The sequence below is a fragment of the Nipponia nippon genome, unplaced genomic scaffold, assembly GCF_047370975.1.
Source record: "Nipponia nippon isolate SJK-2023a ecotype South Korea unplaced genomic scaffold, ASM4737097v1 scaffold_13, whole genome shotgun sequence".
In the NCBI taxonomy this organism is placed as follows: domain Eukaryota; kingdom Metazoa; phylum Chordata; class Aves; order Pelecaniformes; family Threskiornithidae; genus Nipponia; species Nipponia nippon.
In genome coordinates, this window is record NW_028262324.1 from 15,771,247 (window position 1) to 15,797,677 (window position 26,431).

Genomic DNA, 26,431 nt, shown 5'->3' on the forward strand with positions numbered 1-26,431 from the left:
TGGTGGTGGTGGTGGTACTTTTCTCCTTTAATTTAAAATTATTATTTTAGGGATGGGGCGATGACGGTGCCATCCGGGGGCCGCGGGCACCACCCAGCCGCAGCCCCGCGCTCCTGGGCCCCGAGACGGGGCCACGGGGGGTCCCCGCTCCCCAAAATCCCCCAGGCTGGGGCGATGCTGCCTCCCCCTTTCCCCCTTTCCCCCCTTCCCTCTTTCCCCCTTTCCCCTTTCTCTCCCCCTTTCCCATCCCAGAGGGGCCTGGGGCTCATCCCCACCCCGGTGCCAGCGGCGGCGGTGGCGATTTCCTTATTTTTAGGGCTTTATTTGACATGAAATTAAGCCCCGGCGCGCGGGGCGCCGCCGTCCCCGGGGGCTGCGGGAGCGGGGGGCTGCCGAGGGGCCCGGCCCCCCCCCCCAGCCCAGGGCCCCTCTTAAAAGTGAATCAAGCGCAGTAATACTTAAAAAAAAAAAAGAATCCAAATATTTATTTTTTTTTCTTTTTCTTCTGGATCTGACACATCAAATCCCTGTCGGCGCCACGTCGGGGACAAGCGGGGGCCCAGCCTGGCACAGCACCGGGCCCCTCCCGAGGGGTCCCCGCTGCCAGGGGACCCCTCCTGCGAGGGGGGACCCGCGCGGGGGCCTCCCGCCCCCCCCAGCCTTCCCGGGGGGGCCCCGCTCCTGCGCCCGCGGCGGGCCGAGAGGGGAGAAGGGTTGGGGGCAAAGAAGGGGGGTGGGGATGGGGGAGAGGGGTCCGAGGGGAATAAAGGCCCTTTAAAACCCCCCCGGGGCCGGAGGCGTCGCGCCGCCGCGAGCGGTGCGCTCTCGTGCCCTGGGAGGGGGTATTTAAAAATACGAGTTTTCATATATTTTATTTAAAAAATAAAAACACACGAAGGAGGCGGGGGGGGGGGCGGGGGAGGAAGAAGAAACATCTTTTTTGTGCAGTTTGGCTTAGTGCAAATGGGTGCGTTCCTGCAGGCACTTCCCGGAGCGGCGCCCCGGCGGGAGCGGCGGCTCCCCCAGTACGAAAAAGAGAGAGAAACGATGATACAAAGAGTAAAAACCCCCTGGGGGGGTAAAGGGGGGGGCAGGCGCCCACCTCTGCCCTGGGGCTCCCCCCGGGAGCGGGCGGGGGGCAGGAACGGACACCCCCTTTTCGGAGCCCCCGCCGGCCGCAGGCACAGCTTATTTAAGCGCTGGGCAGCCCCCGGCCCCGGGGGGGTCCCCAACCCGGCACGGGGAGCTGGGGCCAGGAGCAGCCGGCCGCCCCCCGCCAGCCCCCGCCGCGGTGCCGGCAAGGAGGGGGGGCAGATTTAGCTTATTTTCAAAGGAAAACTCAGGAGGGGGAGAGGACGAGCTCCGTGGCGGGGAGGGGCTGTGTGCATAAAGCTTTCGGGGGGCCGTTCCCTGAGTCCGGGGGGGCCCCGGGGCGGCGGGGGGGCGCGAAGGCACCTCAAGTGCAAAATGTGCAAGAAGGAGGGAGCGCCGTGGCGGCGGCGGCACCGGCATCAGTCGAGGAAACGCTGGCAGGCCTTCTTCCAGCGGCACGCCGTGCACCACATCTCCCGGTTCTCCATGCCGTACACCTTGCGGCACTTCTTGGCCTCCCCCCGCGGCCTCCTGCGGGCAGAGGGGACAGTCACGGGGTGGGGGACGCACGGACACGAGGGGACGGGGCAGGGGGCGCGGGCGGCGATGGCTCACCTGGGGACGGCGGGCGGCTTGGGCGGCGGCGGGGTGGGCGCGGCAGGGGGCACCGGTGGCCGCGGCGGGATGGGACAGCCCTGCCGAGAGAGGACACAGCCCCGTGTCAGAGCTCGGCTGCAAGGTCGGCACCGAGCGGCTGGGGGGGCCGGAGGGTGGCAGTGACGCGGTGACGCGGTGACGCGGTGACGCGGTGAGCGTGGCGGCAGCCCCTCCATCCCCGTTCCCCGCCCCGCCCTCACCTGGTACGCGTGGTCGGTGTGGACGTGGCAGAGGCCGGAGGGGGCCGGGGGGCTGCGGGGGGAGGCCAGCGCCAGGTCGGGGATTGGCAGCGCCGGCGGTGCCGGCCCCTGCGCCTCGGGACCGGGGAAGGCGGGCGGCACCGAGGAGGTGGGCGAGACGGGCGTCAGGCTGGAGAGCCCGTCCGTCAGCGAGTCCACGTCCACGTCCAGCTCCGTGTAGTAGAAGTCCTCCTCGCCGTCGCTCTGCTCGAGGTCGGCTTTCCGGCTGCGGGGAGAGCGGGGTCCGGCTGCGGCGGCTCTCTTTCCCCACGGCAGGACCCCGCAGGGGGCACCGGCAGGGCCTGGGGGTGTGCGGGGGGACCCCATGCGCTTACCCAAGGTGCACGGTTCGGATGTGCTTCTGCATCCCTGAGGAGCTGCTGAGGACTTTGCCGCAGCTCTTCCACAAGCACTTGAACATCACCTTGGTGGAGTTCTGCAGGAGAGAGGCGTCAGGCCGGCAGCCCCGTCCCCAGCGTCATCCCCATCCCCACCCTCATCCTCCTCTTCATCCCCGTCCTCACGATCCCCATCCCCAACCCCAACCCCATCCCCATCCCCAACCCCATCCCACCTTCCTCTTCCGAGGGATGGGCTCTCCGAAGACGAAGTGGGTGCCGTCGGGCTCGTCAGGGCCCTCGTCCGGCAGCGGGGCGGGCAGGAAGGTGCTGAGGACGTGGCTGGAGAGCGGGGGCGAGGGGGTGGAGGGGGTGGAGCAGTCGCTGGGGGGGTCCCAGCTCCAGTCCCCGCTGGTGTTGCTGCTGCTGCTGCAGCTGGAGGACATGGTGGGCGCCTCCTTCCAGACCTCACTGCCAGGCTCTGGTGAGGAGGAGGAGGAGGAGGAGGAAGGTCAGGTCGTGCCATGGGCCACGTGTCCAGGGACGAGGGGGGGGGGACAGGGGCACGCTCTTACCTGGGGCGGGGGTGGCTGGCGGGTGACCGAGCACCAGCGGGCTGGTGGAGAGGCTGGTGAGCACCGTGGCCGCCATCACCTCGTCGATGCCCGCCTTGCCCGAGAGCTTCCTGCCAGCGAGCAAAGCCGGGGGCTGCGGTGAGGCCGGACGCGTCCCCCTCGGACCCTTCCTCCCTCCCCATCGCCCGCCGAAGTGCCAGGACCCCCACCCACGGCGGTCGGGCCTGCACCCACCCCAGGGGTGGCTGGTGGTTGGGGGACATGGGTGGCACAGGGTCGCGGTGGCCACACCGTGCTGGGGGCATCACCGCGTGCAAAGGCACCCATGGGTGCCCCGGCCCCTGCAGCACCCTGAGCTGCCGGGCTGACCCGGGCGTTGTCCCAGCAGCCAGACTGGAAACCCCGCTGGGCAGCAGTGCAGGCAGCGATACAGGCAGCGGTACAGGCAGCCAGCCAAAACGCCGCTGTTTACCACTCCGGTGGGGAACCCTACACATCCGCGGGCAGCGCCGCGCCGGAGGGTACCGGCACCTGCATCCTGCCGCGAGTGCCGAGAAACGCGGGGTTTGCTCAGCTGGGGCCAAACAACTTCCTGAAGTGGAAAAGAAAAAAAAAAAAAAAAAAAAAAGCAAAACCCTATAATAAAAAATTAAATTTAAAAAAAAAAAAAAAGCGAGAGGTCAGGAGCAACAGAAGCCATTTTGCAAACCTCTCGTGCCGCGGGGACGGATAAATACGGCGCTGGCGAGCTGCGATGCTCTCCGAGCCCTCGAGCGGTTGCGGTGCTCAGCGCCGGCTCGCCAGCGCTGAACACCGCAACCGCTCGAGGGCGCGTATATGGCACCTTGCTTCATCACCCGGCGGGGCCACGGCCGGGCAGAGCCCTCGGTGCTGCCGTACACGGGATGGCCGGTCACAGCCAGAGACCCCGGCGCTGCGGACGAGCGGCCAAAGTCCTCCTCTTGCAGCCGGTGGAAAAAAAAAAAATCCCAGCTTGCCGTGGTGAAGCCGGTGCCGGCAGGAGGTTTCGGCAGGGTGGTTGCCATCCCCGTTGCCCATCCCGCCGCCGTCATGGTCCTACCTGTGCCGGGGCACGGGGATGTACGCCGAATGCAGCGCCAGGCATTGCTCCAGCCCGGCGTCCAGCATCCGCAGCATCGCTTCCCGGCTGGCCGGCTCCCGGTGCGGCAGCGGCTCTCCCAGGTGTGGCAGCCAGCCCTCGGCTCCCGCCGGCAGCCCCCGGCCGCCGCAGGGGAGAGGAGCCTGCGGGAGAGACAGCGGTCATCAGCGGGGGATCCCCTGAGCACCGGATCCCGCGGGGATCCCTCCGGCCTCGGCACGGAGGGGAGGCGGCGCAGGGGAGCCGGATCAGAACCCGCAGGCAGGGCTGTGGCGGGACCCTGCCGGCCGTTCAGTGGGTCCCTCCGGGGTAGATCCCAGGTGGATCCCACCGGGTCGCAGCTGGGATCCAGCCGGGAATTCCCTGGCACTCTGCAGAGGGGAGAGCAGAGAGCATCCTCCTGCGAGGCTGCTCCCAGCGCTGTCACCCGCCGGCTGAGTGTCAGCAGCCAGTGGATCCCTCCGCAGGCAGATCCCCAGGGCCACAGTGGGGATCCAGCAGGGATCTCCGCAGAGCCAGGAGAAGACCTGACACCCTCCTGCAGGGTGGCTCCGAGGTGGCAGCACCCACGTGCCACATGACAGCACCGAGCGGATCCCGCTCTGAGCAGATCACCCAGGATCCAGTGGGGATCCTCCCAGAGCTCCGCAGAGCAGGGAGCAGGCTTGGCCCCGCTGTGCCGACTGGGGACAGCAGCACCCACTGACTGGGCACCGGCACCAAGTGGATCCCACTCCAGGCGGATCCCAGGTAATCTCCCTGGGGCTGTGCTGGGACCCCGTGGGGATCCCCCGAGAAGTGGCCCTTCCCGCGGGGCTGACCCAGGTCAGCAGCACTCGCTGGCCAAGTTCGGTGACCAGGTGGATCCCTCTCCAAGCCACGCCTGGGCAGATCACCCAGGGCTCGGATCCAGCAGGGATCTCCCCCGAGCCTTGCAAAGGAAGGAGCTGCCTTGGTGCACTCCTCAGGGCTGCTTCAAGACAGCCGTGCCCATTGGCCGGCCGTCAGCACCGAGTGGATCCCTCCCCAGGCAGGCTCCTGGAAGATCCCAAAGGGCTGGGATCCAGCACGGATCCCCCTGGAGCTCTGCAGAGCGGGGAGCAGACGGGGGCTGCTCCAAGAGATCGCCGTCCTCTGGCTGCGGGGCGGCAGTGAGCGGATCCCTCTCCAAGGCAGATCCCGAGTAGATCCCTCCAGAGTCAGGCTGGGATCCCGCAGGGATCCCTCCCCGAGTCCTGCAGAACCTGCAAGGATCCCCCCTAAGCCCCGCAGAACCGGGCTGGGGTCCGCTCCAGGACAGAGAGCAGATCCCATTCCAGTCGATCCCCAAGCAGATCCTGCGGGGCAGAGCTGGGATCTCCGGAGCAGGAGGAGATGGCGGGGGCGGGGGGGAGGGGCTGCCCCGAAACACCCCACGCCGGCGGGTCGGCTGAGCGGATCCCTCTGCGGGCAGACCCTGAGTAGATTCCTCAGGGCTGGGATCTCCACGGTGGATCCCACCGGGGGGGGGGGGGGGGGGGGCGGCGGGGCGCGGGGGGGGTACCCCCCCCCCCCCGCGCCCCGCCCCCCCCCCCCCGAAGTTTGTCCCCGATCGGCGCCATTTTAGCGGCGGGGAAAGTTTCGGGCGGGCCGCTGTCAGCTGTCACCGCCTCCCCTCACACCTCCTCCGGCTTCCCCCCCCCCCCCCGCCTCTTCCACACACCCCCGGTCGCCGCCGCCGCCACCGCCCCCCCGGTACCTTCGGGGCGGTGCCGTCGCCGCCTTGGGAAGAAGAAGAAGGAGAAGGAGGAGGAGGAGGATCGCGGCGGCGGCGGCGGGCGGCGGCCAGCAGCACCGTGGGCGGGCGAGGGGGATCCATGAGGGAACCGGCGGCGGCGGCCGCGGCCGGGCCCGGCGGGGGAGCGCGCTCCGCCGAGCGCGGCCCGGTGTCGGCGCCGGCCAGGCCACGCCCCCCACGCCCCTCGCCATTGGTCAATACGCCCGGGTTGGAACGCTGCCGCCTCTTTCCTTTCTTCTGATTGGTTTTCACCAGCTGCCACTCTTCCCCGCCGCGGCACGCCCCCCACCCCGTCGCGACACGCCCCCCACCCCGCCGCGACACGCCCCCGCCGGCAGCGGCCATCTTCGCGCGCCCCGCCCTCCCGCCGCACCCCCCCAAAAAACCGACCCCCCCCCTCCACCCACCGCCCCTCAACCCGCCCCCCCCGGTACCTCGGGGGCTGGGAGAGCGGCGGGAGCCCCCGCAAAGTCCCACCCCCCCCCCGGCGCCGCTCCCCCCAAAACCAGGGGGCTCCCCGAAAGTTGCAGGGCGTCCCCCAAAAGTTCTGATTTTATTACGATAAGGCGGAATTCAGGGTTTCCCCCCCAAAGCGCGGGGCTCCCGCCCGCTCGGGGGACCCCGCGAAACTCCTGCGGCTCCTTCAAAGTGCCAGGGTTGAAACTTCGGAGAGTTAAAACTCGCGGGGTTCCCCCAAAAGCTGTGCCCCCCCCCCCGATTATAGGGCTTTCAACAAGTTACGGGGTTCTCCAGAAGTTGCACGGCTCCTCACGAAGTTATACACCCCAAAAGTGACAGGGGTCCCCCCCCAAAAGTTTTAGACCCGCTGGAAGTTGTAGGGTTCCCCCTAAAGTGACGGGGCTCCCCGTCAGCTATGGGGCTCCCCCCAAAGTTACAGTGTCCTTCTGCGGGGGGGATTTTTGGGGTGGGAGAGCGGTTCCCGGCAGGAAAGGGGTCCCCAGCCCCGCACGGGGGGGTCAGTCCTGCCCGGCACGAGGAAACGCTGCCAAAAGCCACCCAGAACGGCAGGGCTGGGTGTGGGGTACCGGGGTGCATGGGGTGCATGCGGTACGTGGGGTGCATGGGGTGATGGGGTGAGTGGGGTACTGGGGTGCATGGGGTGCCCTGGGTGCACGGGGTATGTGGGGTGCATGGGGTACCGGGGTGCATGGGATGCTGGGATGCATGGGGTACATGGGGTGCCCTGGGTGCATGGGGTACGTGGGGTGCATGGGGTACATAGAGTGCATGGGGTGCTGGGGTGCATGGGGTGCCCTGGGTGCATGGGGTACGTGGGGTGCATGGGGTACATAGAGTGCATGGGGTGCTGGGGTGCATGGGGTGCCCTGGGTGCATGGGGTGCATGGGGTACTGGGGTGTGTGGGGTGCTCGGGGTGCCCACCCACTCCCTGCTCCTTGCCTGCCCCAAAACCTGCGGGGCCGCACGCACCGTGTGCCGGCGTGGGGCCGCCCAGGCCCTGCTGCTGTTTGATTTACCAGCCCATAGCCTGAAGGCCAGGACAGAGTCCGTGTGTCTGTCCTGGCTGGTGGCCCCAGGTTGTCCTCCCGGGCTGGCCGACGCGGGTGTTTCCCGCGGCTCAGGGCCGTGGGGGTGCTGGGGCCAGCATCCCGGGGATCCCCTGCCTGGGGCGACGTCCCCAGCGTGGCAGAGGGGCAGGAGTCCTGGGGTGTGCGGCCACCCCTTGTCCCCTGCCCTCAGGTGGTGGCTGGAGGTGTCACCTCTGCCCTGCGCCGTGGCCAGACGCTTTGGTAAGCGTTAAAAAACCCCAGCAAACCGGGAAAGTCCCCACGTGCCCAGCCAAGAGTCGGGGTGTCACCCCCGCACAGCCACCCGCGGGGTCCCCTTGCACGCCGCAGAAAGAGGGGGAGCAGCCGGGCGAAGGGCAGCGGCCCCCCGGGAACCGGAGCACCTGCAGGGCCCCAAACCTGCCCCGGCCGAGCCAGGGCTGCCGGGGAGCGGGGACCAGGAGCATCCTCAGCTCTGCCCCAGCCCCGCCGGGCTCTGGCCCCGCGGCCCTCGCTAGCGCGGCCCCAGAGGAGTTAATGGCCGAACGCCGCAGCACTGGTGGCCGGCGGGACGCCTCTCCTCCCCCCGGAGGAGGCTGAGGCTCTGCCGCAGCCGGACCCGGGTGGTGGCTCTGCGGGCTGCCCCCGGCTCCGGCTTAATCGTTAACGCCGGCCGAAGCGCTGAGCTGGCGGCTCCAGCAGCTTTGGTGTTGTGCAACTCCCACGAGCATCGCCTGCCTGTTGCACAAGGGCTCCGGTGCCGCCAGCCTGACCCCCTCCCCGGGCAGGGTGGCTCTGCAGGGTGGCATCCCGCAGCCACATCCCTGGGAGATGCCCCCGTGGTACCCGCTGCCCTCGCCGGGGCCGGGACTGTGGTTGCCCTCTCCCTGGTGGTGTGGCGGAGGGAGCCGGGGCCTTGCCCGCACTGCCAGTCTCTCCTGAGCTGCCTGCTCGTGGGGTACAGAGCTGCAAGGGGTACAGGGCCCTATGGGGTACGGGGCCATACGGGGTACGGGGCCATACGGGGTGTGAAGCTGCAGGGGTGCGGGGCTGTACGGGGTCCGGAGGCACGCGGCGTGCGGAGCTGTACGGGTGTGGAGCTGGTTTGGGTGCGGAGCCGTATGCTGCGTGCAGCCATACAGCATGCAGAGCCTTACAGGCTGCAGAGCTATATGGGGTGCGGAGCCACGTGGGGTGCAGAGTCGCACAGATGCTTATAGCGTGCAGCACCGTACAGCATGCAACACCGTGCGATGCAGCCTGCAGCACCGCGCAACACCCTACAGAGCGCAGCACTGTACGGCGTGCAGCACAGCGGGCAGCACTGTGCAAGACCGTACAGCGTGCGGCACCGTACAGCGTGCGGCATCGTACAGCGTGCGCTGGGCTCCTGCGCGCTCCCCCTTGTGGGAACAGCACCGTCCAGCACGGTCCCCTCCCAGCACCGTCTCCTCGCAGCATGATGGGGAGCCTGGCCCCGAGCGGGCTCCAGCCGGCAGGGAGGAGCGGGGAGCCTGCTGTCCCCGGGACCCGGAGGGGTGCTCCCAGCCCCTCGCTCTGACACCGACCCCAACCTTCCCGGCCAGACCACAAGACTCCAAGCGATGTTTCAGGATGGATCCTTCATTTGCCACCCAGTTGTTGAGCCTCCAGCTGGGGCTCCGGGCACATTTTCCATCACCTCAAGGACTGGGCAGTTGCCCTCGTATTGAAATGCGAGTCCGGCTCTACCGAGCCCCGCAGGCGGCACGGGAATTACGGGCGAGCAGCCCTGCACACGGGGCTTTTCCTGCGGCTGTCGGGGCAGGTTTGGGAGATGCTTTGGCCGCCCCCAGCTCAGCGAGAGCAGATGCTTTCCCTGGCTCGGGGGCAGCCTTGTGCTGTGCCGAGCCTGCCCGTCCCTGGCAGTACCCAGGTCCCGTGGGCAGCACAGGGCCCGTCTTGCCCCGGGAGCGAAGCAGCTCTGGTCCTGCAAGGAGGTGATGCTCCTGCGTGGGGCCGGTGCAGCCCAGACGCAGCTCCCGGGGGATTTGGGTGGTGCAGGAGGGACCCAGCGCTGGAGGGCTGCGGGACGGGATGATGGGGAAAGGGAGCAGGGGAAGGATGCGGAGAAGGGAAGGATGCGGCCGGGGGCAGCATGAGGGGAGCCCACGCGCCAGTGCGGCGCGGCTGGCAGCAGGAAGAGCGCGGCAGCATCGGCGCCAGCCGCCCCGCGATGTTTTCTATCGGGGCCCTTATCTCGCAGGGGGATGGGAGCAGCTGCCGGGGCCAACTCCTCTATCATCTCGAGCGGCTGTGGTTTGGCATCGAGCGTGGGGCTGACGAAGCGGCACGAGCGCCTGAGCTACCTTCCAGCTTTAACGTTTTTCAGCCTGCAGCGGGTTTTGCTGAGCGCCTTGTTTTCGTTTTTAATCTCTTTGCCTGCCTCAATGGAGGGGCAAAGCTGCCGAAGGAAGGCACGTGGCTTCCTGCCCGCTGCCGCAGGTCCCAGCCAGCTCCGGCGAGCACCGGGCCACTGCGCCGCGAGGCCGGGCAGCCCTGGGATGGACGGCTGTAAGGCGGCTCGTCTGCACCCGGAGGGGGACCGGGGCCACCATCGGCGCAGCACCCGCATCCCGGTGCTGCCGCATGTGGCGTGTGGTCCGGCGGGCACCAGGCATCCCTTGAGTCAGGGACGCCAAATTCCCCATGGGGAGGAGAGGAGGAAAGTTTGAGCCCCGGGGCCCGAGGGCTCTGGGTGCACATCCAGCTCTCCCGAGCATTTTTGGCATCTGTTGAGGCTGCAGCGGCTGCAGGAGCAGCACAGAGGCGAGCGGGCAGCAAGCGCCATGCAAACGCTCCCCGGCTCCGACCCCAATCCTGTGCAAAGCCCCAGAGCAGGTCCCTGCCCTGGGATGGGCCACCCCGTTCCAGCAGCTCTGGGTGGCTGCACATCCCCATCTCGGAGTTGCAAAAACCACCCGTGCAGGCGGGGGCACCCGCTCAGGGTTACGCTGCGCCCGAAGCTGCTCTCCCAGCACTGGCACCACCACGTCGCCGCAGCAGCAGCACCAGCCACCAGAACCAGGGCTTTAGATCCAGTTTGGAAGTGTGTTCTCCTGAACGGGATAAACCCCTCTCAGCCTTTTAATGGTGTTTGCAAGAGGGCTGTGCACAGAGGCAGCCTTGCACGCGTCCAAAAGGTGGGAGCGGGTGATGGGGGACAGGCAGCCATCCCGGACCAGAGCCCGTGTTCCCTTGTACCAAGGCACGTGGCTGACCCCTGGCCACGGCCAGAGCTGCCGGGCTGGTCCCCGTAACTGCGGATGGGACCAAAGCTGCTGGGGGCTTCCCAGGGTCTGGACGGGGCCTTGCTCTCCCCCAGGCAGAGGGAGGAGGACGGAGACCCTCACTCACGGCATAACCCCGCTGATGAGGGGCCTGATCCTGCAGCCCAGGGCTGCGGGGCTGGCCCACAGCCCTGCCACCACCCACCCCAAAACACGACCGGTCCCAAGCCAGTTCCCATCTTGGTGGCAGCGCCAGCTCTGTCCCACCGGGCTCCCGCGTGGCACCCAGCACCCGGCTCAGGCCAGACATCGCCCTGCAGACTCCCCACTCATCCCGATGTCGGGATGAGCCCCTAGGACATCCCTATGTCAACCTGCTGGCGCAGGGGGGGTTGGGATGGGACAAGGACGCTTCAAGAAAAGTAACATGAAATATATACAGAAAGCGCTTGCAGGGATGCAGCCGCGCTGGCAGGCACGGGCTCGTGTGCGCCTGTCCCGGGGGGCTCAGCCCCCCGCAAAGCCGGTCCTGGGGGAGCCCCCGTCCCGACGGCACCTGGCCCGGGTGGGAGCACCCTGGGGCAAGGGCCCCGCTCCTGGGGGAGGCTATAGGTTGGTGATGTACACCTCCAGGCCGTTGGCCGCTGTCCTGGCAGAGGCTCGCCGGTTCTCCCCTGCCCAAATGTCGCCGACGCTTTCGTACAGGTTCTCGGGGGCACAGGGCTTCCCCGGCTTGTCCCGTTTCGCCACCTTCTTCCAGTTAACGTCCACGGCCTCGTAGTCTGGGTCGGGGCCGCGGCCCTGAGCAGTCCAGGCTCTGTCGTTGATGGACTCGTAGCAGGGGTCGGGGGGGCCTTGGGCTGCTGGGGACCAGCACCTGGCCAGGGCACCCTCCTCCTGGCGGGGGGGCAGCCACCCAGCACCCTCCTCCCTCGCAGCCCTTGGGGACGATGCAGGGACCTGGGTTTTCTTCTTGGTGGCTTTGCACACCGTCGAGTACATCTCTTCCAGCTGCAAAAGGAAAGTGAGGGTTCGGGGGCAATCCCTGCCCACCGTGGGGTATCCCCATGCCCGTGCCCCCCAGCCTCCCACAGCCCCCAGCAGGATCCCAGCAGTGGATTATCCTTTGGGGATCCCACTTTTTGCATGCCAGAGAGACCAGCACCATGGCCATCGCCCGCCCTCGGGGTCTCGGCTTCATCCTGCCCCCCCTAAAAGCTCCACTGGAAATGCAGCGGCCTAATTTGCACCCTGCTCCGAACACGGGCGTTCCAGGCAGGCAGGGCCTTCCATGGCCCGCCGTGTGCCCCATCCAGCGAGCTCAGCACCGGCCCCATGCCCCATCCCTGCCACCCCCCCAGAGCCGTACCTTCGCCCGGGGGGCATCGCCCACACCGTCCCAGCACCACGGGGTTGCGGGAGGCTGCGCTGTGGCCCCATCCTGCACCTCCGCAGGCACCGTCTTCTTCACCTTGCGGACACAGGCGTAATCGGCCGCCCCGTGCCTAGCACGTGGAGGGGACACCTGGGTGCTGGTGGGTGTGGGGGGCACCGGGGCATCCTCCCCCCCCATCGCCAGGCACTCATAGACAGCGTCCGGCACCGGCTTCCGCAGCGGGGCGAAGAGCAGGTTGGAGTAAGTCTGGTCGGGGGCCGAGGAGGCAGCCGGGGGCTCGGGGACGGGGATCTGGGGCAGCTCGCGGTGCAGGAGGACGCTGATGCCGGAGCTGTGCAGGGAGTCGGCACTGGCAGGGGAGGACACGGCACAGGGGAAATCCAGGCTGGCCGGCCGCTGGGCTGCGGGGAGAGGAGATGGGGGGATGCCGGGGATGCAGCAAGCACCAACCCCTGTGCCAGCACCGCGCAGGCACCGTGGCATGTGTGTGGATGCCACGACGCGCTCGCCGGGCAGTGCAGGGGCTGCGCGCACCCACCAAGGGCCACCGGCCCCCGTCGGCGCCACCGGCCCCCGTCGGCTCCCCTGGCTCGACGGCCACTCACTGTCATTCTTGGTCGTCACCCGGTACAGCTCGTGCAGCTTCGTGTCGGACTTGCTGAGCGACCGCAGCTGCGTCTGTCTGAGCAGGGACTGCGATGGGGGGAACGCACATCAGGCTCATGGCCGGGAGCTGGGGTGCCCAGAGCTCCTCTGGGGCTGATCCTGCCCATCCCCAGCATGTGCTTACCTCGTCCACCAGCTTCACCCCGTCTGGAGGGACCTTCTTCTTCCTGCCCTTGCTGTGGGGAGAAGCGGGGTTGAGCCCGAGGCGGGCAGCCAAGCCAGGGCCAAGGAGCGGGTGCCCCGGGACCCCGACCTGGCAACAATGGGCATCGTCGTGTGCCCCTCGCCGGAGCAGCAGCACCCCCCAAACCCACAACCCCGCTCCTTCGCCAGCTCCGCATCAGGATCCGTGCTTGATGGGGGCTCAGTTGCATCCTGCACCTTGCTGAGCCACGCTGGGCATCCCCAGCATCACCCCTGGCATCGCCCCTGGCATCACCCATCCTGCCCACCCCGCTCGCAGCTCAGCTCTCCCCAGGCTGCTCCTGCCAGGCCACGTCCCCCACCCCCAGCTGGTACCGGCTCCTTCGGGCACAGGGGGTGCAGCGGAGGGCAGCGAGGCACAGGGGTACAGGATCAGGCCAGGCAGAGTTGCACTGGGGCTGCGGCTGGGGGTTCGGGGTGGGCAGAGCAGCAGATCCCAGCAGTCCCAGTTCAGGACAGGCACATGTAGGGTCTCCATGTGCAGCCACCGCGTGCCACTGAGGGGCCCCCAACCCCGTCCCCAGCACCAGGAGGGAAAGCAGAGGGGCCGCGGGCAGCACGTACCGTCTGCAGGCAGCGCACAGGGCGCCCAGGTAGACCAGGACACTGAGCAGGGCCAGGGCAGCGCCGGCCGGCAGGAGCGGGGTCCGTGCCAGCCCCTCGCCGCCGGCTGCAGCCATGGGGGAGCCGCTTCCGACACCGCTGCGGGGCCGAGCTCTGGGGAGAGAAAACACGAGTCGGGGTGCAACCGGCCGCTGCTGGGCTCACCACGGCATGAGATGGTGCTCTGCCCTCCCCGGCGTCACCGCGACGCCTCCACGGCTCTGCGCAGACACCCTGCAGCGGGTGCTCTGGCACCCCCTGGAAAAACTTCAGATTTTGGTTCCTTTTAAAAAAAAACAACAAAACAACGAACCCAACAGGATTCAAGCTCCCAAGCTGCCACCAAGATGTTGGAAAGGAGATGCCCAGGGGCCCTGAAAACCCTCTGGAGATATGCCAGAAGTGCCAGTGTGCTTTCGGGGGACACCGGGACACCGCCCCAGGCTGCGGGCCGGGGGTGGCACCGCTCCCCAGCGCAGGCCATGGGGTGGCCCAGACGGGACGGGCAAACAGATGACTCAGCTTCCCGGAAACGAGGTGAGCTTCAGCCTCGCAGCCGCCTCTCCCTCCTTGCACACCAGGCTCGGTGGCCCACACCGGGACACCCTCCTGCCACAGGTCTCACCCTCTTCCACCCCGAGCCCTGCAGGTTTCAGCCCTGTCCACGCATGCCATGGGACCTGCGGAGTCACTGGGGAGAAAATCCCATGTGGGAGCGATGGTGCTGCCAGCACCACCGCTGTCACCCTGTTTGCAGCGCCGTGCAGGGCAAGTTCCCGAGGGGCTGAGCCCAGCCCAGCCCTGCAACCGCACTGTGACATTTCTGCTCCCACGGGAACCCGGGTCGCTCCCTGCAGCATCCCAGCACGATCCGCGCTTGGGCCAGGAGCTGCGGGGTCGCAACCACGCACCAGCCCAGCCGGGCCGGCTCTTCGCCGTAGGCAGCGTGCCATGCACGGACCCCGCGCCTCCTCTGCCACCATAACCCCGGTCCTGCAGCCACTCTGTGCTCTGACACGAGAGCAGAAAACACCCGACCTTTCGACCATTTTCCCCTGCCTAAAGAAAAAGCCGTGCCTTGCCCAAAGCTAGCCTTCTTCCCTGCACCTCATTCAAGGAAAAAGGTCCTCCCCTGCAAACCGCGGCAGCAGCAAGGCCAGAGCAAGCGGTGCAGAGGCATGAAGGGGCGGGAGAGCCCAACACAAAGAGCAGACGCTCCCCAGCCCGTCAGGATCCCGCACCTTTCCCTTGGTGACACCCCGTCCCATCGTCCCTGTCCCCGCTCAGCCAACAGCGTGCTGCAAAGCCCAAAGCAAAAGCTGAAACCACTTCACCTGCACCAGCGTCAAGACGGCGGCTGCTGCTCCCAGCTCTGCGCAAGCCCAGCTCTGTGCACACCCCGCTCCCCAAAACCGCTGGCCTGCTACTAGAGATCTGCGTGCCAGCGTCCAGAGAGAGATCGGGGCAGTTTCTCAGCACCGGAGCAAAGCACGGCTCCAAGCAGCCACGGGAACTGATCCAGACGGGGCCGGCAGCAGAGTCCCCAGGCGGGACAGGGCTGGCACAGCCGAGCGGGACAGCTTCCACCGGCGCAGCTGGGGACACAGAAAGCCCATGGGGCACTTGAGCGCCTCTTACTCACCCTCTTACATATCTTAGTCGGGATGGCAAAGATCAGACGAGCTCCGGTGAGAAGCCACCCTGCCTCGTGTGAATCTCGGGTGCTACAGCAGCCCCAGCCCGAGGGCGAGCGGGGAGGTCTGCGCCCATCGAGGCACCGACCGCGCTCCCCTCTCCCCTGCGCCCCGTCTCACACCGCAGCATCTTTGGCGCATCTTTACCCCAATAACCAGCAAGCCTCTGCCCACTTGCAGCACCCTTTTATCCGAGAACTTCCCATGCCTTTGGAATCTTCCCTGACTGAAGCCTTATCCCTGGAGAGCAATTATTTCAACAGGGAAACTGAGACAGGGAGGTTTTAGGGACTAACCGGGCTGGACAGACTGGCTTAGATCAGAGCTGGGAAGGGAAGGCTCTTCCCTCTCCGACGACGTTTTAATTAGACAACACTGCTTTTCTGTCTGAGCATACATTAATTACACGGATTACCTGCAACACGGGCAGTCGCTTTAGACAGTCCTCGCCGAACTTGTTTAGCTCATTAGAGCGACAGGATCGCAGGCTGCAGAAGCGGCTGCGTTCAGGGCAGAACTGAGCAGGCTCTGAGGTTTAGCAGCCAAAACGGTACCGAGGTACGGTGGCTGGGAGCTGGGGTTATGTCGGCATCAAAGTGCGAGCTATTAGCACGCCGAGGCAGGCATACACGGGGCAGCTCATCCCGCAGCGGGTGGATTTTGCATCCCTGAATTTTTAAGGTTGAAGAACGAAGGGAGAGGCTTCCTAAGCTGAAATGAATGCAGAGAAATTTTTCTGACCTACTTTCTGTTGTGCGGGAGGTCGGTGGTTGCTCCTGGATTTGTGACCCGTAGAAATGCCCAGCGCACGCTCTTTCAGGCTCAGCGGTCACCGGGAGAAGCCACGTCTTGGGTGGACGCGTTGGTTCTCCCAGAATTACCAATCTGAGAGGAAGACCCAGTGCCTGACCGGAGTCGCTTGGGTAGGACTGAGCAGGTTTGCAAGGCAAAGCCTCAAACAGACCTCCTGAAACGCACACCTGAATTTCCTGCCAATAAAGTTATCGATCTCCCAGTCCCGGGGCCATTCTCCGGGGCAGGAGGCTGAGCAGACGGCATTTCGTAACGCGCTGGCTCCGCGAGCCAAGATGGCTTTGAAGATGAGAGCAGCCAGAGCCGTCGCGTACGTGCAACGCACGCCCACAGCCCACCGAGGAGGGAATAACTCCCTTCCGCGATAGCTGCGCGCAGGCACGATCAACGCAGTCGGTTTGGTACTCCAGGACGTGGGAGTTTTTTTGTGACTCCTACAAAAGGCGCAAGTTTCTCAGCTGGGCTTCGTGAAAACAAGATCGAATTTACTGTAAAATTAAGCGCTGCTGCTGACAGTTTGGCCTGGCTCCTGATTCGTCTACCCAGATAAAACCACACACGGTGTTCAGCGCAGGGTGACGAGAAGAGTCTATGAAACTACTGAAAGTGTATTTGCAAGAAACCAGGGCAAACATTACAAGCTGATTTCCATCAGCGATTGCGAACACGGCTGCGGCAAACACAGCTCGGGTACCTTGGGGAGTTGTACTGAACAAAAGTCCCAAGAAGCAGAAGTAGATCTTTTTTTTTCTTTTCAATTATGAAAAGTGAAAGCCCCATAGCAGTTAGTCAACAACACTGGACCTGCCCTAGACCATGGGATGCAATTTGTAAAATTTAAGGCTATTTCAAACACGGAGCAGGCGCGAGATCGCACCCACCACGCTCGCATTTCCACAGCGATTTCACCGTCAAGCTCCTCTGGAGGTGTTTCATTTAGAAAGGGCCAATTCGATTTCTAAACGCCAGACCCAAGTGTCACAAAACTTGGGTGAATGCTTCTAATTACGGTCCCGATCGCTTACGCATGTGCTGGAGTGGCTTTCGTGAAAATACAATTTTAAGATGTTAAGTGACCCGCCTGCTCACAGCGTGCGGCTTTGGTCAAGGCTGACACCGTTTCAGCCTTTTCCTCTCTTCCCGCCCTTCCGCGATTGCCGGAGACACTCGGGCAGCCAACTGCACTTCCAAGCAGAAGTCGAGAACCTGCTAGAGAGATTTTCTGCCGAGCTGAGCCACAGCAGGACACCAGCCCCGGCGAGCCCTCAGGGCTGCAGGCATGGGAAGGGCGTATGAAGGAGATGCATGTTTTCTCGAGAACCACCAGAGTGGTTTTCTTGCCACAAATTCCGTAGTTTTACATCATTTCAGGTTTACAGAGGACAGCGTTTCAATGACCACGCTCTCTCAAGCCTCCTCACCTGCAGCTCAGCAGCTCAGCAGTTCCCCAAGAGCTCTTCCATGTGCAAGCAAAAAATCCAGTCCCCCTCCCCGCCAGACAACTGGAAACGTTCCTGTTGAAAAACGCAATGCCCCACACCTCTGAACTAAACCATTCATTCACCACGAAAGTAATGGGGTCCCGCTCAACCCCTAGATTCAAGCCGTGGGAGCCCGCAGCGTAGCCAAGTTCCAACACCTTTTCTTCCTTTTTAAGCCCAGGCGCTTCCAGCGCACACAGCTTTAAGCGGCACAAAGCTCGCAGCCGACGGAGTTTAACCCAGTCGATGCTTCCCCGCTGCAGCGCAGGAATCCTGCCTGTCCAGTCTAGCTAGCTGCAACAGCATCTCCGACAACGCTGCGATTTCTAGATGGATCAAGGGTTTTTTAAGTATTTTTCGACCCCTGGTTTAGCTGCAGATACCCAAGTTTACACGGCAAGAAAGCAAACACCACTTACTTTGCAGAACCTCAAAAGCCGGTGAGTGTGAAGGGCAGGAATCCGATCATGCTCTCTTCCTTGCCAGCCAGCCTGGAGAGCCGAGTTTCTTTTATCCCAGAGAGTTATTCCCAATTAGCGGTTCCCGACCATTTCAAACACCTCGATCTGAGCTCTCCCACTCCTCTTTAGCTCCTTCTAGAGCAGGCGGCTCGGAGCAGATACCATGCACGCACACCACAGCTCGCTTCCTGGGCTGCAGAGGTGGCGGCTGCACCCAATGGCAGGCTGGGTTTCTCCCCGCCTCGGCAGCCAGCAGCGCCGCAGACGGGCTCTGCAGGCACCCGGCACACATGAGCACCCTCTGCCGCGCTCCGCTTCCCACCGAGCTGGTTTTGGTGCCAGCTCTCTATCCGCAGGTGAATATAAGGAAAGAATGGGTCACCGCATGTCATCATTACCTTACAAATGAACGCCTTACAAGGAGAGAGGGGAAAAAATAAAAACCAACTTTATTCACCAGGGACATGAACTGTTTTGGGTGGGAGGCAGCAGCCATTTGAATAGGAGCCTGACAAGTAAGGCTGTGGAAATCCCAAGGAAGGGTCAAAATGCAACTTAGCCGAGACACAGGGCTAATACACCCAATTCTTAAAGAGAGGATGATGTTAAATAGTGTCAGAGCACAAAACAAACCCAAGACACTTCTCTGCCCAGCTCAGCTCACCAGTCACGGGCCACTTCAGCAAGCACCCATGCTAAGCTGGGCACATTAATCGTTCGCACCACTCAACGCTGGAGTGTGGGAAACAAACAGTCACTTGTGAGGGAAGGGCACCGAGCAACCATTGTTAAACCCTTGAGTTAAGCCCGGTGCAGAGAACACGAATTCAGAACAACGAAGACAGCACAGCCAATTTAGTTAGAAACCGAGGGATGCCGAAGTGCTCGAGGCAGCCCACGCCACCTCGCACATCTACACGGTGCTCATCATAGCAGGATCCAAGTGCTTTCCAAAGGAGAGTCACTCAAGCAGGGTTGCTGAAGATGCTCATCTTGTATAGTTTTGCTGTCGCTCTGCGTTTTCTGAGGTGTGTCTGCAGCAATGCTCAATCCCACATGACTTGAACAACTCTGATCGTATCTCTTTCAGCCTTAGGTTTTCTGGTTAGTTTGGCAGCCTGGCCCTACAAGTGGGTGCAGCCCTGCCCAGGCTGACAGCTTTATAAGGTTCTTAGGAACAGATAAAAAAGGTGGTGCTAAGGGAGCAAAACTTCATTAGAAAAATGACTCACAGAATAAAAGGAAATCGATTTCTTAAATTAAGAAAAAAACGTGTCCTTAAGATGCTGGCATGAAATTGCAAACCGATTTTTTTTTTTTTTTAAAAAGCAATTACAATGCACAAGTCCCACCAGAAACAGAGTCTGATGAAACCACCATCTCCTCTGGGGCAAGGACTGGCTGCCACCAACGCAGAATATAACCTAGGGGACAAGACATCCTTCCTGTCCAAAGGCTCTCCACGCTGCAGGGAAGGGCACTTCGCTTGCCTGGCCTGCTCCAGCCCCGAGCTCTCCCACAGGCAGGGCTGCACGCTGGGCGCACACAGACCTCCTGATCTTTGTGCTCATCCGGGGCCCAGTCCGACCTGGATCTGGGTCCTGTGGTTTTTTAATAAAAGGACCTGTGTTCAGCGAGCCACCTAGGACACAGGAACTCAAGTAATGATGGCAAAAATCCCAAGGTTCCCTGTGGAGTTGTTCCTAGCTGGGAGGTTTGAGAATCCGTTACTCTGCTGTCTTATTCCCCCCGCTTTGGCACCCTGCTTGTGGAACCACGCAGCTTTCCATGCCAAGTCAGCGCGTTAGGCTATAGCATGTCCTAGGGATACTCTTACAGTCAAACTGATGAAATCTGATGCTCGAAGCCACTAGTACCCACCTCCAAGCTGCCCATTTTCTGTCTATTCATTACACTAGGGCTACGAGGAACTGCTCCCAAAAAAACTTGAGTTCTCAGATAAATCCCATAGCAAAAAACAGAAGGTAAAGAGCAGCTGAAGCAATTTGCCTTTGTTGGTTTCACCCAGCACAAGCCTTTTCTGCTTCACTGGAATGTGCTCGGGACCCTGCCTCCACTTGCGTTCGTCAGTTGGCTGCAAACACAAGCCACAGTTGATGGCAGGATGTGGGGCTCTCAAAGCCCCTCCTCAGCTGGTTCGTAGCCAGCAATGTTATCACCCGAGTAGCTACAGACTCTGGATGGAAGCGCTACTGCGATGATAACAGAGGAAAGAAGTGTGCAAGAAAGCTGAGGATCGTTTTTCTTGTAGCTAGTCCTTATACAAGGCTCAGGCTGACTGACTGCTTTCAGGGCTGGATGGATGTGTGCTCCTCCCCCTCCCAGCAGAGCTCGGAAGCATCCAGTTTGAGAAACGGCTGCTTTTCAGCCCAGTTTTCAGGCTGGGCAGCCCAAGGCCCAGAAGAGCAGGATGGCTCACCCAGGCTCTGAGGCCACGAGCCGGCTAGAAGGACAATCACGGCAGTCAAACGCCTTCCTCAGAGACTAGAACTCCGTCATCTTCTTATGCGTGTCTGCTTTCTTCTGCTGCCGCTGCAGACTGGCTTCCTGGGCCTGCAGCTGCCCCAGCTGCTTGTGCGCATCAGCCAGCTTCTCCTCCAGCTGAGCTGTAGCAACGCTGTGCCTGAAAGCAAAAAGCATTACGGCAATGTCATCCTGCATTATAAGATCAAAGGCTTGTCATCATCCCAGGAGGGTTTGCCCTTTCCTGCGGGATTAGCACAAGTGACCTGCTGAAAGCCAGGAAGAACCTGATGCTCGGCACGATCTGCGCTAGAAAATGTCCTCCTGTGATGCTCAACAGCAACGCTGCAGAGATGGACAGGAGAAGGAAAGGACTCCAGTACCTTTCCTCAGAGAGCTCCTCTCTTCGCCACAGCCTGAATTCCAGCCAAAGGACCCCAGGCGCATCCACCAGCGTCCAAGCTGGTCTGAAGCACACACTACAGTCTCCCTCCTCCCCTTAGGTCTCATCCAGTTATGTTTCACTTGCTCCTCCTATACCTCACTTCAAGCCCACCCCTTCCCAGAAGCACCAAGAATTCTCAGTTCGTCCTGCAGCCCCAAAGAGAATGTTTTCCTACCGTCCAATGTTGCGTGCCAGGGCCTGCTGGATTCCTCTGATATCCTTCTGCGTTTGTTCAATCTTCTCCATGGTCTGGAAGAGGCGGACACTCAGGGCTTTCTTGGTGCTCTTGCTAGCATGGTAGATCTCTTTGCTGTTCCTCTCTGGCAGTGCCATCCCTCCAGCCTTCTCCCCAGTGCTCTTCCCTCGCAGTTTCTCATTCAAGAAGTCAAACACATTGCGGGGAGGCTTACGGCTGCCTGCAGGGGATTGTCCAGAGCTGTTTCCCTTTGCTCGGCCTTTCCTCGATTTGCCTGGGTCCAGCTTCCCCTGTTTCTTCTTCTGAAGCACCTCAGCACACTGGTCGAGGGACTTCCCTCGAGGAAGTACCACAGCCTGCACCGGCTCCACTCGGCCCTCAGAATTCTTCCCTAACCCTGAGGAGAGACACCAAGCGATTACTGCAAGCCAGGACATCCCCTCCTGATTCACCTCCCACCACAAGTTCACGCTGACAGTAAAAAGCTTACAACAAGCAAACAGGCTTTTGAGGTACAAAAAGCGATGACTACTACCCAAGTGAAGGGAGGCAGCAAAGGCCACAGCACAGTGGATGCGGATGCTACAACAGGAGCCTTCTACAGCAGAAGATACGTGATAAAAAGCCCGAGGCCATCCGCCAGGCCGGTTTCTGTGAAACCGGGTTCAGCCTCACATTCTCAGCTTCTCAAGCCAGGTTCTTCTTAAAACTGGTTTGGTTCCTCTGGGAGAACTAGAGACAAATGCAAGTAGCAGACTGCCCTCCTAAAGCCCCCAAGGCTCAATACAACTTGTGTAGTGAGAAGCTAGTTCAGCCAGCTTTGAAGTCTGCGTCTAGAGCCAGGAGATGCTTTAACACAGACATCAGAAGCTTCATAGATCAGTGCCCGTCTTCCTAAAGCCTTTGAACATCTCATACAACAGTTCTCACGGCTTTAATCATGAACTTGACCATGGTTCCAAATGCCTCCAATTTTTGCCATTACCATACAGGGTCTGGTGCACACATATGCCTGTACTTCGATTAAACAGCTATTCCTTCTTTCCTTCTAATGCTTCCACACGAGTGTGATTCATCACATAGCTTGAGCCTTATCTAATAGGCCCTTCAGCAAAGAAAAGTTTTAGCTTCATTCAAAAATCTTGTTTTTCTTAACTAGCTTTAGGATCCATCACGCGAGTGAGGTGACGAGGCAGTCAGGCTCTCGCAGCACCAGGACCGCCTTCTCCCCTTACCTTTTCCAAACTCGTATCCCATCTGAACAAGCAGTTTGGAGCCGATGCCACGAGTATGGGCTTCCCAGCCACCGAAAGAGGAACTGCACGCAGGAGTCCATTCCCCGTTCTCCGGAGCTCCCGAATCTATCACTGTGACACGGAAGAGACGAACCAGTGAAACACAGAAACAAAGCTGCTACACAAAACCCTCATCTGGGGCACCCACACAGCATGAAACCCTTTCACAAGGCAGTAAAATATACTTCCCTTACCCTAGAATCATTCGGCAGCTCCTTCAGCCTTACTTGGTTCCTACTGAGCTGTCACCTTTTATGAACACTGCATAGCGAGTTACTTAAATGAAAGCTCTCGCTTGATTTAATGCACATACCACCTCGTCGTTCCAGGCAGAATCATCCAGAAGTTTTTATGCTTCCTTTCCTTCCTTCTAGGATGGTCATACAGACTGACATATGCCATCAGAGTAAAATTTGGCACTGTGGCGTGTAGTATTTATTCTGTGCCTTCAGCTCACATCTCTGGTATGAGGATCCTCTAGGCCACTATACTAATTTTGTGTTATTAGGATCCAATCACCTCTATTAGGCTCAATTAAAGAGCTCCAGGACAGAACTTTGTAACTGTGGCACTAGCACAGGGACAGTGCTGTCTGTGTCATCTCAGAGAAGTCACTTGGGCTCTCTCTGTGTCAGCTTTCAACAGTAAAAGAGGGCATGGCTGTTCCTGCGACCTCGTCGAGCCACTGGAAGGACCAAACGCTCAGTTACTGGGGTCTCGTACTCTCGTGTCCTAGAGCTACACAGAGCCCCCAGAGATGAGGAAGTCTCCCGATTCACTTATTAGCTCAACTCAGCCAGCCACATAAGAAACAGACTCGGAGCTTGGAACTTGGCTCTAAAATATCACACCCTCTACTTTCCCTTGTTGGGAGTTCCCATGGAAACCTCCAACCTTCATTAGCCCAGTAATTTACATAAAACAAAGATTTCAGTTTGCAATTGTAACATAATAGCTCATTACCATTCTCTATCTTTCACCAAGATATAAAGAGATTAGCTACTCTTTCATCAGAGGTGAGACGCTTACAATGAAAGCTCCAGGAGCTCAGTAGGGCCCAGAGAAAGGCAGACCTAGATCACAAGTCACTTTCGCTCACACCTGACCTTTAGCATAACCAGAATCGTCAACGCTGTCTTCATCAGACTCGGCCGATGAGGCACCATCTTCACTTCGCAGCGGGGGAATGACGCTATCTCCTTCCACAACAGCTTCCTTGAGCAGCAGGGAGTCAAACTTCACAGTGTAATAACCACTGTCAATGTCTACAGAAGGAAAAGCAAGGAACAAGAGTTCAAGTAAGTCTCCAATACGCAACTGGCAGAGGGCTTTGTGAAACACAGTTAGCTCCAGTGGAACCACACGGGAGAGGCGCAAGGAACACGCGTTTTAAAAAAATCTGGTTTTTCTTTGTGCTTTACATTTCTGTCTGGGAGGGAGAAGCACCCACTGCAATGCAAAGCTACTTCCACAATGCCTGGGCTGATACTTAAAGGTTTATTTCTAAAAATGAAGAAAGATGGGCTGCTGAGAAATGGAAGTAAAGAGAAGTTAGACTTGCTCCCCTCTGACCTAATAATAGTCAAAGAAAGATGGAAAGAGAGAATAAGCCCTCGCCCTTCCCAGGACACGGGAAGCCTGTATCAGCAGCTGACGGGCAGGGCCAGCTCCCCCGGCTTTTGTTTAAACAAGAGCAGATTATTGCAATTCTAACCTAATATGCATGCAAATTCCTGCAATACCTGCCTCTTCCCTTTCGGTGCAGTTAATGACCACGCAGCCCTTTCCTTTCCACATTCCTGCTCTTACGTCTCCTTCTTGTCTAACGTTCTTCTGTTTCCTAGCCTATTCCCTTCCCAAGCCTGACAAAATTCGAATGTTTTCTCAGCTATGTCAAGATTTTCAGCTTAGGGCTGCAGCTACATACTTAACATTTTTCTATCATTAACCAGAATAGTCAAGTTTTATATTCACTTAAGCATCAGCCTTCGTCTTCCACACAGAATCCTGGCAACGCAGGCTCACACAAGACTCACCAGTTATTTTTGCAGCGTACCATATTCCATCGCTGTGTTTCGCCAGGCAGGCCGAGCCCACCTCCAGCCCGCTCAGATTGGGCTCCTGAAACGGCTGAAGCTCTTCCACAGAGACAACCTGACCATGCGAGAACCTGCCAGGGAAGGCGGGAGAGGAATTATCTCTACCTCGTTTGAGCAGGCTTTAAATAAAAATTCCTTAAAGAAAATGCAAAGGAGTTGTCAGCGGTGATGAATCTTCACCAGTAATTATGGAAGTTTTATCGTGCATTATTTCAATTACAGAAGTTATTCATTTTTCATCTTAAACATATTATTTAGGCCATGTAACAAAGAATGCATCCCACCCCAGAGAATTAAGCCTTCCTTGCTAGTGCCACATCCAATAAAAAAGTTCACAGATCCTCGGAGATGAACAGGATGACGCAGACAGGCAGGTCAACCTCCTGCTCACAGCACAACCAACTTCAAAGACCGACCAGGCTGCTCGAGGCCTTCTCTAATTAAGTTCTGCAGATCTCCAAAGACGGAGACCCTACAACCTCTCCGTGCAACTGGAAGGTGCCTCTCCGTGCACCATTGACTGACAAGCTCTGGTGTTTTCTTTTAAAATACTTAATCATTATGAATTTAGCCACTCGACTGATTATGTAAAACCTCTGCAACTTTCCCCATGGGATTTTCCGTTTCATCTCTGCATTAGCTAGAGGAAACAGCCAAACTGATGCCACTGCTTACCGTAACACACTTGAAAAACGTGAACAAAAAGGCAAAATTTCATTGGGTATAAAAACCAAACACGGTACTTTCAGAGGAGGTTCATCCCTCTGAAAGACAAGGCCTTTAGCTACAAGAAGGACATAAGCCCCCTCCCACCACTTTTTCTTTTTTACCGACAGTTCTCTTTAAATCTGCATTTGTTGTCCAAGAAGAAGGGGCACGGCTTCAGAGACTTGTGAGTCGGATAGAGATACAGCACTCTGACTCCTGCACTGCCGTCTTCTAAGTCCTCTGTCCCCACAATCATGGCGTTATGGTACTCCAGGGTCCCCCAAGAACTGTAGTAGGGGGCTTTAACCTTCATCCCACTCAGTTCCTCCTCCTCCTCCCTGTCTGACTCCTCCTCCTCTTCACTGTACTTTGATTCATTTTTGTCATCAGTTTCTTCCTCTCTCCTTGCCGATATCTCACTGTCATTAGCTGAAGGCTTCTCGTCGGTCCCGAGCTCAGCAATGGCTTCCTTAAAAGCAGCATACTCCTCATCTTGGGCAGAACTCTCGGGGTTGGCACCCTGCTCCAGGAGACCTACTGGGGAGGAGGAGGCATTTGTATCTAAGGTAGCCAGAAGTTTGCTCTTTTTAACAGACACCAGGCTGGATTCAGTCAGTTCTATCAGCTGCTTCAAATCCTCCTGCAACTGAATCAAGTCCGACTGCTGCGATGGGTCCAGGCCTGCCCCTAAAGCCAGCTCCACTTGCTGCAGCTGGGCATTGTAGGTCTGAATTGCTGCTTCCAGACTCTCTTCATCCATTATCAGCAAAATAAAGGTGTGCTTAACTGCGGCCTTTCCGGGAACTCAGAACATATTCAAAGAGTTTGTTCAAGATGAGCAACTTTTTGGATAACAAGCCTTTGTCCGCAGAAGCTACCATCTACCCCGCCGTCCCGCTTCTTCCCTAGGAAGTAACCAGGCGATGCTCCTGCAGCGAACAGGCGGCGAAAGGCGATGAGAGAGTCCGAGGAGAGGCCGGGCCCTGCCCTCCCCCGCCACGGCGCCCACTCGAGCCCACCGGGCCCACGCACGGCACCGCTCCCCGCGCACCCTGGGCTCTCGCAGCGCGACCCCTCGGCCACGGGGCCGGCAGCAGCCCCCCGACCTGACCCCGCCTCGGCCGCCCCGCTCGCCCCTCAGCACCCCCTTCCCCTACTGTGCCGCCGCCATGACACCCCGCCAACTTCCGGCCTCCCCGCCACCCCACTTCTGGCTTCTCTAGCCAGCGCTTTGCGACACTCCCTCCCCTCTACTGCGCCTGCGCGCTCGGATTCTCCTGGAGGCCCGTGGC

At 60.6% G+C, this 26,431-nt stretch overlaps 3 protein-coding genes across 5 annotated transcripts; all 3 read right to left on the reverse strand.

Moving 5' to 3' along the window:
* Positions 1 to 483: 483 nt before the first annotated feature.
* On the reverse strand, positions 484 to 5,953 carry SLC2A4RG (SLC2A4 regulator). Its single transcript, XM_087749912.1, has 8 exons — positions 5,760 to 5,953; positions 3,983 to 4,164; positions 2,902 to 3,011; positions 2,563 to 2,807; positions 2,324 to 2,424; positions 1,950 to 2,214; positions 1,708 to 1,787; positions 484 to 1,623 (listed from the first exon to the last, which is right to left on the reverse strand). Exons 1-8 carry the CDS (start codon positions 5,877 to 5,879, stop codon positions 1,512 to 1,514), a joined length of 1,215 nt encoding a protein of 404 aa, XP_087606038.1. The 5' UTR covers positions 5,880 to 5,953; the 3' UTR covers positions 484 to 1,511.
* A 4,113-nt stretch (positions 5,954 to 10,066) lies between these two features.
* Positions 10,067 to 18,237, reverse strand: LIME1 (Lck interacting transmembrane adaptor 1). Of its 3 annotated transcripts, none has more exons than XM_087750216.1 (6): positions 17,871 to 18,237; positions 13,425 to 13,577; positions 12,781 to 12,832; positions 12,596 to 12,683; positions 11,964 to 12,391; positions 10,067 to 11,605 (listed from the first exon to the last, which is right to left on the reverse strand). In XM_087750216.1, exons 2-6 carry the CDS (start codon positions 13,538 to 13,540, stop codon positions 11,201 to 11,203), a joined length of 1,089 nt encoding a protein of 362 aa, XP_087606342.1. In that variant the 5' UTR covers positions 13,541 to 13,577; positions 17,871 to 18,237; the 3' UTR covers positions 10,067 to 11,200. The 3 variants fall into 3 exon arrangements, with proteins under 3 accessions (XP_087606342.1, XP_087606344.1, XP_087606343.1); XM_087750218.1 differs by lacking the exon at positions 17,871 to 18,237 and adding an exon at positions 15,903 to 16,409; XM_087750217.1 differs by lacking the exon at positions 17,871 to 18,237 and adding an exon at positions 15,573 to 16,409.
* A 120-nt stretch (positions 18,238 to 18,357) lies between these two features.
* ZGPAT (zinc finger CCCH-type and G-patch domain containing) lies at positions 18,358 to 26,277 on the reverse strand. Its single transcript, XM_087750215.1, has 6 exons — positions 25,262 to 26,277; positions 24,369 to 24,502; positions 23,439 to 23,597; positions 22,273 to 22,404; positions 21,017 to 21,434; positions 18,358 to 20,556 (listed from the first exon to the last, which is right to left on the reverse strand). Exons 1-6 carry the CDS (start codon positions 25,897 to 25,899, stop codon positions 20,418 to 20,420), a joined length of 1,620 nt encoding a protein of 539 aa, XP_087606341.1. The 5' UTR covers positions 25,900 to 26,277; the 3' UTR covers positions 18,358 to 20,417.
* Positions 26,278 to 26,431: the final 154 nt, after the last annotated feature.

What these genes read in the sequence shown, in the direction of transcription:
- SLC2A4RG (XM_087749912.1), bottom strand. Translation starts at nt 5,879, where the DNA reads ATGGATCCCCCTCGCCCGCCCACGGTGCTGCTGGCCGCCGCCCGCCGC. An exon ending in ATCCCCGTGCCCCGGCACAG is followed by an intron (nt 3,012 to 3,982) that starts GTAGGACCATGA and finishes GCTCGCTGGCAG; the next exon opens with GAAGCTCTCGGGCAAGGCGG. An exon ending in ACACCGACCACGCGTACCAG is followed by an intron (nt 1,788 to 1,949) that starts GTGAGGGCGGGG and finishes CTCTCTCGGCAG; the next exon opens with GGCTGTCCCATCCCGCCGCG.
- LIME1 (XM_087750216.1), bottom strand. Translation starts at nt 13,540, where the DNA reads ATGGCTGCAGCCGGCGGCGAGGGGCTGGCACGGACCCCGCTCCTGCCG. An exon ending in CTGTGCGCTGCCTGCAGACG is followed by an intron (nt 12,833 to 13,424) that starts GTACGTGCTGCC and finishes TTCTCCCCACAG; the next exon opens with CAAGGGCAGGAAGAAGAAGG. An exon ending in GCGATGCCCCCCGGGCGAAG is followed by an intron (nt 11,606 to 11,963) that starts GTACGGCTCTGG and finishes TTCCTTTTGCAG; the next exon opens with CTGGAAGAGATGTACTCGAC.
- ZGPAT (XM_087750215.1), bottom strand. Translation starts at nt 25,899, where the DNA reads ATGGATGAAGAGAGTCTGGAAGCAGCAATTCAGACCTACAATGCCCAG. An exon ending in AGATTTAAAGAGAACTGTCG is followed by an intron (nt 24,503 to 25,261) that starts GTAAAAAAGAAA and finishes CTTCCCTGGCAG; the next exon opens with GTTCTCGCATGGTCAGGTTG. An exon ending in GGGATACGAGTTTGGAAAAG is followed by an intron (nt 21,435 to 22,272) that starts GTAAGGGGAGAA and finishes GTCTCTCCTCAG; the next exon opens with GGTTAGGGAAGAATTCTGAG.